The sequence below is a fragment of the Penicillium riverlandense genome (genome assembly GCF_028828495.1).
Source record: "Penicillium riverlandense strain IBT 135883 chromosome Unknown utg000006l_segment0_segment0, whole genome shotgun sequence".
Lineage (NCBI taxonomy): Eukaryota > Fungi > Ascomycota > Eurotiomycetes > Eurotiales > Aspergillaceae > Penicillium > Penicillium riverlandense.
Window position 1 is genome coordinate 1,998,470 of NW_026643197.1, and position 14,421 is coordinate 2,012,890.

Consider the following 14,421-nt stretch of genomic DNA (forward strand, 5'->3'; position numbering starts at 1 on the left):
CCCATGCTAGGACTGGTTCGGCCCTGTAGTGGATTCGATATTCCTCAACCCAAACCGTGCTCGTAAACACTCCTTTTCGAGCTGGACCTGTGGCTTTTTGCACCGCGTACTCCGCCCTCATTATTTATTCCCTGTCCAGAACGTGGGCAATTGTGCAACCATCAAGGTTTTAGATGTATGGAACGGCTTTCCCGTGCCGGAACAGACCACTGGCCACCGCGAAGGGTTTCTTTCCTTGTCTGCTAACATCCATTTCTAGTGTCTTGGGTGGCAGCTTCCAGTGGAGCATCGGCCAGCTCCAGGGCTAATCGGGTCTGTTTCTTGCTTTCCCCATGCCCCCCTAACGAACACCCCCTGGATCCTCGATTTGTCGTTCATTGGTAACTAATACAGCTAGTTACTCGACAGAGTTGCCTGGCCCTCACAGGACTGTCTTTTGCCGCAAGGCAGATCTTGTGTCCCTAACGTGCTCCATCCATCTACCGGCATTGTAACTGGCTAGGACTACTCGGTACAGGTGCTTCTCGGATCATTGCCTCGTTGGTAATCCTCGACGATCTCGCTTTTGCCTTCCGGTTCATCCCCCTCTGCTTTTCGTCTGCGCCGCTGGAGCGATCACGATCAAATTATCTCTCCTCGAAGCTGGACTGATCCATTCCTCCTTCTCTCCTCCGGGGAGCAGTTGACAGCCTACTCGTCACCTGCAGTCGACAAGACGGGTATCTGCTATTTTCGAAGTCTCTCTGGTTTGTAAGTAGAGTTGAGGTGTCCCCATGAAGATTCAAAATTGCCCTCACCCCCGTGCAACCCCCATAGGCGCTGTGGCCCGTGGCTGACCGATTGTTTTTACAAAGTCCTATCCTATTCGATTGCACCTCCTCTCCTGCCTTCTAATAATCGCCGACGAGAGGCCGCCGAGAATCAATTTGCGACAGGCGCGCATTGGGACTCGACTCCCGGCAACAATTGGTCGCCGTCGAATGTCAGCCTGTTGATGGGGACTAGTCGTGCCGTGCTCTGGCTAGCACAAGGCTTTGGTGATGGTCTGAAGCCTTTTATCTGGTAGATGCGCAGCAGCAATGGCCATGGACCTACCTTCCCCGGTTGCCTCCATGGCTCAACCATCCCCAGCACCGTCCACCACGACACGGGGTCCGTCTACGGCACGGGCGAGGTCTCGGCCTTCTATACGTCGACGAGAGTCATCTCCCGGCCCGTCCTCATCGACTCCCGGACTGCCGACGCCGGCACTTTCTCCGGACGGACAAAGTGACAGCGAAGAGATCACTGAGGAAGATACATTGTCACCATTCGATCCGCGAAGGATTACGCCCACCCTCCATGCCTCGCTCGTTTCCGAAATTCTCTCACTGCGCCGCGAAGTGGAGAATAAAACCAAAACCATTGACGTATTAGAACAAAGTCTGGCTGAATCGACGACAGAAAGTGAGACTCTGGGCTCCAATTTGTCCCAGGCCACCCGCGAAGCCCGCTCTCTGAAACATCAGATCCAGCTTCTGGAGGGTGGCACTTCATCTGCGATGACCGAGCTGGCCCGGGAACGGGATGAAGCTGTTGAGAACATCACCGATGTCCGTAAGAAACTGGAGCAGGCACAGAAAAGGGTTCGGAGTCGAGAAGATGATACCGAGCGATTGCAGGCGCTATGGGACCGCGAGCGTGAATCCTGGACCAGCGAGCGCCGGAATTGGGAGCGCAAGGTTCATGTGGTGGAAGGCCGGTTGAAGACGGTGTTGAACGAAGTCGCAGCCGCCCACGAAAATGGCACGCTCTCAAAGGAAATGCCCAAAGACAGAAGCAAGGGGAGCGACACGGCAAGTATGATTTCCAGCAGTCCGGGACACCGGCGCACGAGCGTTACGAGCATGACCTCGGACGAGGGCGACGACTCCAATGTCCACAATATCCGGTATTCGGTGATGAGCATTACCGCTGGTGCTAAGGGTGATTTGGGCCTGAACTTGGCGGACGAATTGGCCTTTGATGAAGAGGACGAGTTCGCAGACTCCGACGACGACGACCACGCGCCTGAGTCGCCCGAGGCTCTCCCCGAGGAACGACCGATTTCAAGTCAGTCGCATGCATCCCACAATACCGTGGCTTCCAAGGCAAGGAAACTGCTGGGTCTTGCTATCCAAAGCCCCGATTCGAGTCATGCGACAGATTACCCGGTCTACGAGCCAAGCAGCCAAACAAAAGCTGCGCGGCCAGCAGTTGAATACTGCGATTCAGGCATTCAGTACTCGCCTCCTTCGTCTCCCAAGCTATCTCCTGTGATCGAAAGCCCGGTGGCCGAAATTGCCACTCTGTCTGTGGAAACGCAAACTAATCTGCCCCATGAAGATGACGGCAGTGACGATGAGGCACCTCAAATGATAGACAATTCCACGCTAACCATCGCAACTGAGATGGTCTCTGTGTCATGCCAGACAGTCGGGGACCTACCTAGTCCTCCATGGACACCCAAACTGATCGAGCCACCATCACAACCCGCGGAGGCTGTGTCAGAGTCAGCTCCAATGGTATCGACCTTCACGCAGACTGATCCGACCCCGGCGGTGGAAGTTGACAATTTGGAGCAGAAGCGGTCTACTCTATCTCCAAATGACATTTCATCGTCTAATGTGGAGGTTCCCATGATTGCCATTCATCCTCCTGGCTCAGAACCGCCATCTCCTCGCAACAGCGTGGTTCTACCGCCACAAACAAAAAGCATATCATGCCAAGCCAACTTCCGGTCCGTCGTCGAGGGCCGCTCGATTGGTATCCAAACCGAGGAAATCCGCATTGATCAACGGCCCGTCAAACTTCCCGCCAGTTTGCTTCCCTCCGCCATTCCTGATGTACCGCCTCGTTCGGAACTACGGGGTTTGGGCGTTCAGCCCTATCGAGCGCTTCCGCCCCGGCCAGTCAATGGGCCACCGACTGAACGTCTCGCCAAACCATCTCGGGCACCTTCATCGGAGCATGTGCAAGCTTACCCAGGTAATAATGATAATGGCCCGCTCTCCGACGACGTGGTATCTGGACTTCGACGACCGTTCCGGTCCAGCAGCCTCTTTGCTGGCTTTAGCGACGATGAAGCGGACCCAGAAGACCGCGATGTCTTTACCGATGATGACCTTCTCAATCGGCCGTTTGCTTCCTATACCCTTCGACGGGGCAAGCTGGCTTCAAAGTCAAGACCCAGTTTGGACGAGGCGACTCTCCCTGAAATCGATGAGCAGCTGTCAGACCCTGAATCTAGACCATCGGATACCGGCCCCAACTCATCGCGCGGCGCCCAGCGACCCGGAATGGCTGCCTCTAACAGCCGGCAGTCCGGCATGCGGAAGATGGCCATGATCTCTAACGGTGCAGCCATACACCAAAAGTCCCGCGCGCGCAGCCCTAGCTTGCCTAGTCTCGATAGCGGCAGCGCAGGCTCAAGCATCGCACCGCCCTTCCCAGTCCCTATCCGCCTCAGCTCGCGTAAGATTCCACTGAATGGCAGTGATGGGCCCCCGAGCCCGACTCGCTCGACTGGCCGACAATTCTCAGACCGTGGCCATTCATCACTCGTTCGACGACCAACTCTACGACGAGTCCGATCCGCGGCAGCCATGTCGCAGACCGACCCTACTGAGGTTCCAGAAACCATCTCTACATCTACACGATCAATGTCTCCTTTCACGCCAGATACCCCTACGTTCCAACCCCCGCCAATGCCATCCGATGATATCACGATGCCCCGAGATCGACGCATGGCACACAAACGGGCATCGCACCGCCCAACCGCATCCCGCAACTGGAGTCAGAGTCATGAGCGACAAGATTCTACCGGAGGCGTGCAGCCCACCAGTGTCGTTGATGCAATCGCGCAGACCATGGTCGGCGAGTGGATGTTCAAGTACGTCCGGCGACGAAAGTCTTTCGGAATGGGCGAGGCCAAGGATAGTTGGGAAGGACGCAACCCGGATGAGGTGTCCGCCAATATCACCAACAGCGGCGTGCGGCATAAGCGCTGGGTATGGCTGGCTCCGTACGAGGGCTCGGTTATGTGGAGCAGCAAGCAGCCGACGAGCGGGCCTGCCTTGTTGGGCAAGAGTGGTCGAAAATGTGAGGATCTCCTTTCTATTATCATTTTACATGGCTAACATTTCCCTGTCTTCAGTCACTATTCAGTCGGTTCTCGATGTCAAGGACGACAACTTACTGCCCAAAGGCTCCAACCCACCAACCGCATTCAACCGCTCCATCCTGGTTCTGACGCCGCAGCGAGCCCTAAAGTTCACAGCACTCACCATGGAACGGCACTACGTCTGGTTGACGGCGCTTTCCTTCCTCAGCCATTCCGCCATGGGCTTGCATGACCTGGCAGCTCTGCCACCACTACCTCAAGAAGAAGCCGAATCGCCCGTGCCGCCACAGGCCGCACTGCGACGCAACCCTATCCGCGACTCCATCCGCGTAGCCAAGGGTCGTCCGCGCCCAATGCCCAAGGGCAAGCGATCCTTCGGAAGTGCTACTGCACCAACACCCGACATGCCATCCAACGGCCTGGACACCATCAACTCGATGATTATGGCCGCCGACGCACCGCATGTGCCTCGTTTCTCGACGCATAACAACCACACCCGCAAGCGCAGTAATACCGCGCCGCGTGCGCCGGCAATGCACGCTATCCGCAGCTTCTCCAGCAAGGACACGATGCCCTCCTGCCACAGTGGAACCACTGCCAATTCATCCGAAGCTTATTTCCCGCCCATGCCACCTCCGAGTCTACCACCGGGTCTGGGCAGCGGCCGAAGCAGCTTTAGCCGCACCTCCGAAGCCAGCGGCCGTGCCTCCAGCACCCACACCGGCGCCACGTTTGATGTCGGCACCATTCGCATGGAGGCATTCATCGACCGTCACGCGGAGCAGATCAATAAACCGCGTCCGGTGCCGCAGACTCGGCCGCGCCATGTGCGCAAGTCCTCCAGTCAGTGGAGCGAGCAACGCCGATATGAGTTTGATCTCCCGTCGTTTGATGAGTCCGAGCTGGGGTTCCGGCCAGAGGACCCGTTCCGGGGATTCTAGTCTCTGTCATTCTCTCTTCTACCTCATTTCTCCTTCCACTTCTTCTTCTTCTCCTCTGTACAATCCTTGCCTATATATTGCTTTCTCTTTGTCTTATCTATTCTCTACTTGCATAGGGTGCATATCCTTTTGTTGTGGTGCGACGTGTGCATCTTTGTGTTGATACCTTTGCTACGTGGAGATTTCTTGTCATTACCACTCCAGTCGATTCAGGGCGTTGCAGGAAAAGGGGTTGAAAGGGGTTTGTTGATAGTGTATAATTTGTGATACTATCTATGGTGATGGTCATTTGTTGAAGTGGTAGTCGAGGTCATTCAGCCAACTATACAGCTACAAGGATCCTTCAGATGTGCGAAAATATGAAATAGACGTATATCGATCCAGTGCCCAGTATATACAGTGTCCCCACGGAAATCCCCGTCCAAGAGCGGGCGGATGCAATGCACGCTTCCCATCTCATTCATCCCCTCATAACACAAGAGATATAGGCACGGTCTCACAGCTTGGCCGCTTCCTTAACCTCCCCGATCTTCAACTTGGGCGCATATTTCTTCAGCACGGACTCGTTGTGGTACTACCATGACCATGACCATTAACATCCACTCGTAGACCGATCACTCAGAGCGTAAAGGGTAATCACTCACCTTCCAAAACTGCTTCGAGGCATCCTTGCCCGCCACGCGCTTGAGGATCTTGGCACCGCCGGGGTGCTCGTTGATGAACTCGGTCACGTCGTAGACACTGCTGTCGACGATGATGTAGAGGCCATTGTCGGCGGAGTTGTGGGAGGCGACGTCGGCGGGGGTGAAGGACTTCGACATTGTGAGAGAATGATAGATGGTGATGAATGGAAGGACAGAGGGTAAGGCTTGTGGGGTGAGAGAAAGAAGGCGAGGAAGAAGACGTGAATAAGAAGAAGAATATTCCGAGCGGAAAACAAGGACCAAGTCCGGGGGGCTCGGGAGTCTGGGGCAGCCGAGGTTGAAATGAGGGACCGCGGGATTGCAATCGGGGGGTCGTGATTGGACCTGAGGCTGGGCCGGATGACTAACGTTTCCATTCGTATAAAAATGTATAACTAGTTCACTATGCCAAGTTATGTACTTGCAACAACTATAAATCTACATTCGGCTCTTCTCTCCACTCGCCCCGGGCCCCTTGGGTGTCTTTCGATCCAGTCCCAGCGACTCCAGATCCTTCTTCTTGTAGTAATGCGGCGCCACTTCCACCAACCACTCGGCCTGCAGCGGGAGGTTGCTGCGCATATACTCCTTGCTGGTGAGCACGAGCTCGAAGTAGATCACCCACCGCGGGTTGACCTCGAACAATGTGCTGGACGGGTGCAGGTACACCGTCTGTCCGTTCTTGATCGTCCGGTAGCTGTCGCCGCCGCGTTGCAGTCGTGCCGCGTTGGGGAAGAACCCGGACGTGATGGCCTTTTGGATCGGGATCAGGTTGGTGGAGCCGCAGCTGCTGACACTGACCTCCACTCGGTCGCACAGTTTGGCCAGTTGGTCGCGCACATCGCGTGCCCGTGTCAGGCTGCGCTGCTGGAGGAAGTTCTCCCGTGCCCACACGAAGCTGAAGTCTGAATCCACCCACTGGTTCCAGATATTGAGCAGCGTCAGGTGGTCGCCGCCGTCCTTGATGGTGAACCGGTTGCGCGCACTGTCTGCGTGGATCTTCTTGTCCTTGGGCCGGAAGAACAACGCGCTAGCCTCTCCCAGCATCGACACGATCGACAGGACCTCTTCCACGCAGCCGTACTTGTCTGCCGCGAGGATCGCCTTGGCCAGCATTGGATCTGTGGGGAACTCTGCCATCTGTCGGCCGACCTTGGTCAGCTCACCGCGGTCATTCAACGCCCCGAGAGCGTACAGTTGCTCCAGCGCCCGAATGATCGTCTCGGCCGGCGGCGGGTCCATGAAATCAAAGTCGAGCAACTGGTCGATGCCCAGCGATTTCAACATGAGAATAACACCATTCAGGTTCGTGCGCTGGATTTCGGGTGTGGTATTCTCCTCCAACTCGTTGTAGTACGCCCATTTGGTGTAGAGCCGGAAACATTTGCCCGGTCCAACTCGCCCAGCCCGTCCAGCTCGCTGGTTGGCCGATGCTCGGGAACAGGGAGTCACCACCAGGCTTTCCATGCCAGTGCGGGGGTTGAACACATTCTCCTTGACAAACCCGGGGTCGATCACGTAGACAATGCCATCGATCGTCAAACTGGTCTCGGCGATATTGGTAGCCAGTACCACCTTCCGTGCCTTCGGCGGCGTGGGTTCGAAAATCTTGGTCTGGAGCTCCGAAGGCAGATTGGCGTAGATGGGACAGATGATCATCTCTGGTATTTTGCTGCCCAGTTTCCGTGCCGTTTCCTGTAAACTTTGTTCGGCCGCTTCAATCTCCTCTTGGCCAGTCAAGAACACCAGGATATCCCCGGGCCCCTGCGTAACATGGATCTGGAACACTGTGGTGATTGCTGCCGCCAAGTAGTTGGCTTCCGGTTGGGAGGTGTAGTGCACATCAACGGGATATCGTCGACCGGGAATGTTGAAGATAGGTGCGTCGTCAAAATACTTTTGAAATTTCTGGGCATCCATGGTTGCCGACGAGATCAGCAACTTAAGGTCAGGTCGGGCCTTGGCGATATCCTTAAGGAGACCACACGCAATGTCCGTCGGCACTGTCCGTTCGTGGGCTTCATCAATCATCAGAGCTGAGTACTGGCTCAGATCCGGCTCCGTCAACAGCTCTCGCAGCAACATTCCATCCGTCATGTATTTCAGAATAGTCTTGTCGCTCGTGTTATCCTCGAACCGGATAGCATAGCCGACTTCATTGCCAATCTTAACGCCCATCTCCTCCGCCACACGTGCAGCGACACTCATGGCTGCCACTCGCCGCGGCTGTGTGCACCCGATCTTCAGGTTACCCTTGGTGTAACCAGCCTCATGGAGATACTGCGGGATTTGAGTCGTCTTTCCAGAGCCCGTTTCACCAACGATGATCAAGACTTGGTGATCGTGCACAGCCTGGATGATCTGATCGCGGAACTGGTAGATGGGAAGACTCTTACGTGTCTCTTCCATCGATGCGGCCTTCTTCTCCGCGGCATCCAGCTGCTCCTTGAGATTCCGCTGTTCCGCCGTCATCAGCTTCTGTGTGCCTTCAAGTTTGGTATCCATGACAAAGTTGATCTTTTGGGAATCGTCGAACACGTATTCGTAGTCTCCTTCGTCGACAAACTCGGCCTTTTTAATCTGGGCTTTGGCCTTGGCGGATTGCTCCAACTCCCACTCTTCGTGCTCGGTCACAAATCGCTCCTGGCCCATATCATCGCGATCCACGTAGCGCTTGTACAGAGCCTCCTCTTTCTTTTTCCGATCAATCTTGCCCTTCTCCGTGATGTAATCGTCTGGCATCATGTAGCCATCGCGGTGGTCATCGATCCGGAGTCGCTCTTCTGCAATACGCAGGACTTCCCGGTTTCGAGCAAACTCCTCTTTTTCTCGGCGGGTCAGATTTGGATTTTCGCGCAACTCAGCAGCTTCCTCCGCAACCTGCTGTCGAAGGAGAGCCAAGCGCTCAGTCTCTCGCTTTTTCAGATACTCCTGTCGAGATCGCAGTCGCAGATCAGGCATCATCTGGGCTCGAGCATCTGCGTCGTCGGCCAACGCGCGGCGCCGCGCAGCTTCTCCATCTCGTGTCCGATCCTCGACGATTTTCTTGGACTTTTTGTCATCTTTGTTGGCCAGGCGCTTCGCAAACTCGTCTCTCTCGCGGAGGTCTCGTTGGCGCTCCAATTCTTCCTTGGTCTGTGGATCGAGGTCTTCGGCGGGCGACGGCGATCGAGGGGAGGCGGATCCGTTTTCGAGTCTTGTTCGTTTGGAGGGTGACTCTGCAAACTCGTCGGCGTGCGGCTCATCTTCCAGAATCTCTTCGTCGCCCCAGCGGTCTTCAAAGTCAGAGTCCCTCTTTCGCAGTTTTTTGGTGCGCGGGCGATCCCGACTCTCGGCGTCACGACTGCGGTCTCTCTTTCGGCGTTCGTCCTTCTCCGAGCGACTGTCATCGCGTTTCCCGCTGCGCCGGTCTCTGTCGCCATCCCTGCCTTTCTCCTTCCGCCTCCGTCTGTCTCGGTCTGCCTCGACGTTCATCGGCCCCAGGGAGGCGCCAGGGTCTGGCAAGTCGTCTCCCATGTCCACCAGGCGATATTTTTTCTTGGTAGATTCTGATTTTCCCGGTGCGCTTGGAGTCGCGGACGCACTGGGTTTTTCGCCCTTGCCCAGCCGCGCAAACAGCTCCCCGCTGAATGCGCCGATGTCGTCGGAGCTGCCATCGAGCAAGGATCCGAGTTCGGTTTTCAGGGATGAGGCAGACTTGGCGGAGTTAGCTTTGGCGAGAACGAAGTCGATGATGATGGGATCTGACGCGCCGGTCAGGCGGATGAGGGCATCGGACACGAAAGTCTTGTCGTCCATCTTGCAGGACTTTTTCGGCGGTGAATGGTTGAAGGGGGCTCAGAAACAACGGCGCATGTTGTTCTGCGTGTTGGAATTGATGTGGTGTAGTGTAGTGTAATAGCAGCGAAATCCTGGTAGAAATCGCCTTGGAGGGTTGAAAAGGAAGAGTGAAGTCGAAGGCACGAAATGCCAAGGCGGAGTGGCGATCTCCAACATTTATATATTGTTAGGCCTACGTCGAATTATCTCAGCGATAGCTTTGCATTTTTGTCTCTACTTCGGTTTTCACCATTATTGCATGTCTGCATTGAACATCGCGATACGCATACATTAAAAAAACGTGTTCACCCAAAGACGCCGAGGTCAAGCAGATCAAACCAAGAAAGCCAGTACGAATGAGACACCAAGACAGATACCAGGAACACAATGCCATATATATGCCAAGCACCAGGCACTTCGATGGCCAATCTGCTCATCGACAGGAGGGAAAATACAATAGAAACCCCAGTGGCAGGGGCATAAGAACCCTGTTGTCAGGGGACGTTGGTACATTGTGTGACAGCTCTCATAATGCTAGACAATCGTACAAAGGAAAAAAAAAAAAAATTACACACACTCCCACAAAAACGCATGGAGAAACTCCATGTTCAACTCCAGGGGAATCGCTTCTTGCAGCCGAACAAACTCCACCGGGTCATGATGTGAACAGGCAAGGAAAGGAAAGAAATCCAGCAGCAAATGGGAAAAGAAGGCCAGGAGACTGGCAACAACGACGGCAAGACCACCTCGGCTTCGACTCAAAGAAGCCTGTAGCAACAAAGGGGAATCGTGAGGCAAAAAATGAAATGGCGTGGGAGACAGGACAAAATAGAAAGCCCGGAGTCTGATCAAACGCCGGGAAGAGATGACAAAGGGAAATCCACATCGCACAGAACACCCTCCATATGCACAACAAGTCAAAAAAGGGGAGATAAATTACACATCGATCATTTCGGCATCTTCAGCCAAGATCTCATCCGCGGGCCCCCAGTTGCCCTCAAAAACTGTGGCTCCAGCCCGGCGACGCTGATTCACAAACTGCAGCCCGTATGTTTCCAGGATCTGGTCTGCGGTCGGTCGATCCAGCGGCTCGGGGGAGATCATCCATCGGACAATCTTGTCCAACGCTTGTGGATGGTGAGAATCAACCATGAAGTCCGGAGGGTTGATAAGCTCGCCGCTTCGAGCCAGTCGAGGCTGTTTCGGTTCGGTCAATTTGCGACAGGTCAAATATTCTTCACCAAAATCCTCATAGCCCAGGTCCGATGCACACAGCTCCTCAAATGAGGACTCTTCCGAGACAGGGTTGCCCGAGGCGTCACGGAAGATGCTGGTTTCCGAGCTCCAAGTCAGACTGGGCACGTCGCTCATGTCGCCATTCCGAAGCTTCTGCCAGGATAGACCATTGTCCGGCAGTTCAACGTTTCCAGCAATCTCGAATATGATCAAACCTAGAGAAAAAATATCCGCCGGCTTGTCAAAACGGCCCATGAGAATCTCCGGCCCAATGTACTCTCGGTCGCCTTCGCCTTCAATACCATCTTCAGCAGGCCAGCGAGTGGCCATACCGAAATCACCAATTTTCAAGACACCTTCAAAAGTAACAAGAATATTGGCTGGTTTGAGGTCCAGATGGATGAATCCTTGGTCGTGAATGTGTTTCAGTCCCTGTAGAATGATTAGCATGGTTGTGCAACGATCAAAAAGGCAGATAACGTACCAAGGTCAGCTCGAGCAAGATCTTCCAGATCCGGAAATCATCCAGTCGGGCCTTGAGGCCAACCTGGGCGAGGAATACATCCAAGCTACCCTCCTCACAATACTCGGTTTGAATGTATAGGTGGCCACCGGCCTCCCAGCTGTCCATGAATGAGACAATGTGGTCCGTGTGGATCAAGGTCTTCAACACATCCACTTCCCGAATGCGCCGTTCGCGATCCTTCAGGCCGGAATACGGCTGTTTGCTCTTTTTGACAGCCCAGACTTGATGCGGTAGAGCGGTAGGAGACTTGGGCTCGCTTGACGGAAGAGAGAAGACAGACGGAAGGGTCTGATTATGTGATTGAGAGACACGATAGACTTGGGAGAACTCTCCAGTTCCGATCAATTCAACCTTCTCAAACCGCGATGTTAAGCTCGGGTCCACGTCGGGGATATGATAGCCGCTCATTTGAAGACTAGGAAGTTTGTTGGACGAAGAAAAAGAGTCGCGTGGCCCAGTCGGGGTGGCAGGGAAATTGGTGTTGTCCAAGTCAGGCTGCATGGAGTGATGTTGCTCGTTTGGCACCGAGATCGACAACCCACTTGGGTCGGGAGGAAAGAATTGATCACGAGGCGTTCGAGGTGACGCCTCGAGGAACTTGTCCCGCAAAGGACTTGCCTTCGTGTCCGATAGCCGTTCAAGAGACGCGATTTGAGCAGTTGGAGGGGGGTAGGTCCGAGAGGGTAGGAATGTCTGCTTCGTAGGAGTGGGGGGAAATCGGTTTCAGTGAACGGCAGGTTGTCATTCCGGGAGGACGGAGATTGAGCTTGTGACAACTCGTCGCCGTCAACGCTCACAAAACTGCTACGGCGTGAAGCCTCAGGCCGACTGAAGGTGTTGCCAAAAATGCCCATACCCCGGGCGAAGGGCCCCGGCTTGGGACGTGCCGTGGTGGGAGGGTTGAATGGGGATGAGGGCACAGCATCAGATTGCCGAAGGAGCCGGGACTTGTCAAAGAGTCGCTCCGGTGGAGGGTTTGGGCCCGCAGCAAAAAGATTGACAGGCCGCTTGCATGGAGTATCAGGCATGTTCTTATTGAAACCGCCATTTTGAGGCTCTTCAGCATTGCGGTTTTTCTTTGAGATAAGCCCAGTCGACATGAATGCCGCCGGTAACGGCTTCACCAGCTTGTAGTTTTCTGGCGTCGCAAAAGACTCTGCGGAGGAAGTCGACTCCTCTCGAGTCACTCGGCGGACAGGAGCAGGCCGAGTGGCACCAGCTGGGAGAGATTTGGAGAAACTGAAGATCTGCCGTGGGCGCTCGGGTTTGTGCATCGGTTCATGGGTAGGCGAGTCATCGAGGCTTGACCCCGAGGAGGACTGGGTGATGGTCCGGGAAAGAGGATGGGCGGCGGGGCGACTGGGTTGTGGTGCCGGGGCAGTTGGATTGGCAGAAAACAGAGGGCTGGCTGGGACAGGCCGGGGCGAGAAGATGTTCTCTTGACCGGCCTGGAACAGGCTGCTGTCAAATGACATGCGTGGCCGAACTGTCAAAGGGGTACCCGGTTGAGATGCCTCAGGAGAGTCTCCCGTCTGCTTGGATCGACCAAAGAGTGATCGCTCACCCTGACGTTGCTGTAGAGTAGACCGCCGAAGAGATGAAGAGCGCTTTGGAATGGTAGCAAACGGACTGAACGGTTGGATAGGAGTGGGGAAGGACGGGATATCAGTTCCTGGGGGAGATGGCCCCGAAGTGTTTTCGTTATCATGGTCGAAAATATTGAAGTCCGCCGAGAAATTGGGCATGTGTACACTGCGCCGCTTCGCCGATGGACTGCCGCGGGAAGCTTGGTCCAAGTTCATGATGCCGTCGCTGCGCTTCAAGGGACTACCGGTTGCATACGCTCCGAACGTCCCACTCCGTCGCTTCTCAATGCGCGACATTGTTGATCGAGATGCAGAGCCTGGCTCAAGAGCAGATGGAGAGTTGTGCGCACATGGGCTTTCAGGGGTGGTACTTTCGGGCACAAGCAGGTCTTCGACAGACAAGACATTTTCTTCCCCCGGGAGTGATGAGATGGGCTGGTTTGGTGTCGCGTTGCCACCGTCTGTCGAGACATTGAGGGCGCGTCTGGCCGGACTCCGGGGCGATGTTCGTCGACGCATTGCCGGCCTGGAGATCTTCGCGCTTGGGGGATAAGGCACGGCGAGAGGAGATTGATGAGCGGAGGTTGGGAAGAGAACAAAGTTGTTCTGCGTGGACCGCCGCGAAGGGGACAGTGGTGATGAGATGTATGGCGCAGACTTGGAGGGAGACTGGGTGCGCGAATTGAGGAAGAAGTTGGAGCTCTTTGAAGGCGAGCGCGACAAGGAGCGCCGTAGCTGTCGGATGGCCGAGCTGGCGTCAACGTGATGGATGCCCGAGTGCGATGGCAGATGGAGCGTGCCGCCCGAGTCCCGGTGCGGCGAGAAGGTTGCAACCATGATCGGGGGAATCGGTCCACAGTGTGCCGCGCTAAACGACGAGAATGGGAGCTGGTCGGGTGAAAACGAGGTTTCCACACGTCAGTTCAGCGCTCGAAAAGATGGTAGATGTAATGCGTTGGAAGGTCTGAATATCTAGCAGACTCCGGTGGTGTTGTGACAACAGGGCCTCAGCCACGATCACGGACTGACCGAGCGATTTGGACGCGCCGGCGTGAATCAACAACACGGCCTTGAGGTGGCGTTCCTCGGATGAGTCAAGAAGAATGCTGGGTCGACCAGTCAGGGTAGACAGACAGGAACCTCTGGAATGTTGCAGTAGGCGCAGCCGTGGTGGCGGTCGAGTCGAGGGGGGCGAGGGAAGTATCGAGATCACAATTGCGGGCAGTCATCCACTCATTGCGCAAGCGAGGAATTCGCAATGGATGCTGCTCTCCATTCAAGCACGCGGCAACACACTGCTCTACGCGCGCGTGCAACGAAGATGTTTCGGTTGTTTTGCTACTTGATCGAGGGCGCGCGCAGGTCGGGCGGGAATGTTTCAGATAAAACACACCGACATGTGGCAGGCGCAACGATGTCGATAACAACTGGCAAGGGCGGAACACAGAGTCGTTGGGGATGGATTCCTCTGCCCAGACTGTTTCAAGGA

General features: G+C 55.2%; 4 protein-coding genes across 4 annotated transcripts; 1 reads left to right on the top strand and 3 right to left on the bottom strand.

The window, feature by feature from the left end:
• Positions 1 to 1,079: 1,079 nt before the first annotated feature.
• On the top strand, positions 1,080 to 5,082 carry N7474_007036 (putative nuclear migration protein; the record flags this gene model as incomplete). Its single annotated transcript, XM_057198446.1, has 2 exons — positions 1,080 to 4,119; positions 4,175 to 5,082. The coding sequence occupies 2 exons, from the start codon at positions 1,080 to 1,082 to the stop codon at positions 5,080 to 5,082; spliced, it is 3,948 nt and encodes a 1,315-aa protein (XP_057051886.1).
• Positions 5,083 to 5,578: 496 nt separating this feature from the next.
• On the bottom strand, positions 5,579 to 5,903 carry N7474_007037 (cytochrome b5-like heme/steroid binding domain-containing protein; the record flags this gene model as incomplete). Its single annotated transcript, XM_057198447.1, has 2 exons — positions 5,579 to 5,656; positions 5,727 to 5,903. 2 exons carry the CDS (start codon positions 5,901 to 5,903, stop codon positions 5,579 to 5,581), a joined length of 255 nt encoding a protein of 84 aa, XP_057051887.1.
• A 300-nt stretch (positions 5,904 to 6,203) lies between these two features.
• N7474_007038 (putative mRNA splicing factor RNA helicase (Cdc28)) lies at positions 6,204 to 9,563 on the bottom strand (the record flags this gene model as incomplete). The annotated part of the gene is made up of 1 exon (XM_057198448.1): positions 6,204 to 9,563. The coding sequence occupies one exon, from the start codon at positions 9,561 to 9,563 to the stop codon at positions 6,204 to 6,206; it is 3,360 nt and encodes a 1,119-aa protein (XP_057051888.1).
• A 957-nt stretch (positions 9,564 to 10,520) lies between these two features.
• On the bottom strand, positions 10,521 to 13,769 carry N7474_007039 (tyrosine protein kinase SWE1; the record flags this gene model as incomplete). The annotated part of the gene is given in 3 exon segments (XM_057198449.1): positions 10,521 to 11,252; positions 11,305 to 11,943; positions 11,961 to 13,769. 3 exon segments carry the CDS (start codon positions 13,767 to 13,769, stop codon positions 10,521 to 10,523), a joined length of 3,180 nt encoding a protein of 1,059 aa, XP_057051889.1.
• Between the last annotated feature and the right edge of the window lie 652 nt (positions 13,770 to 14,421).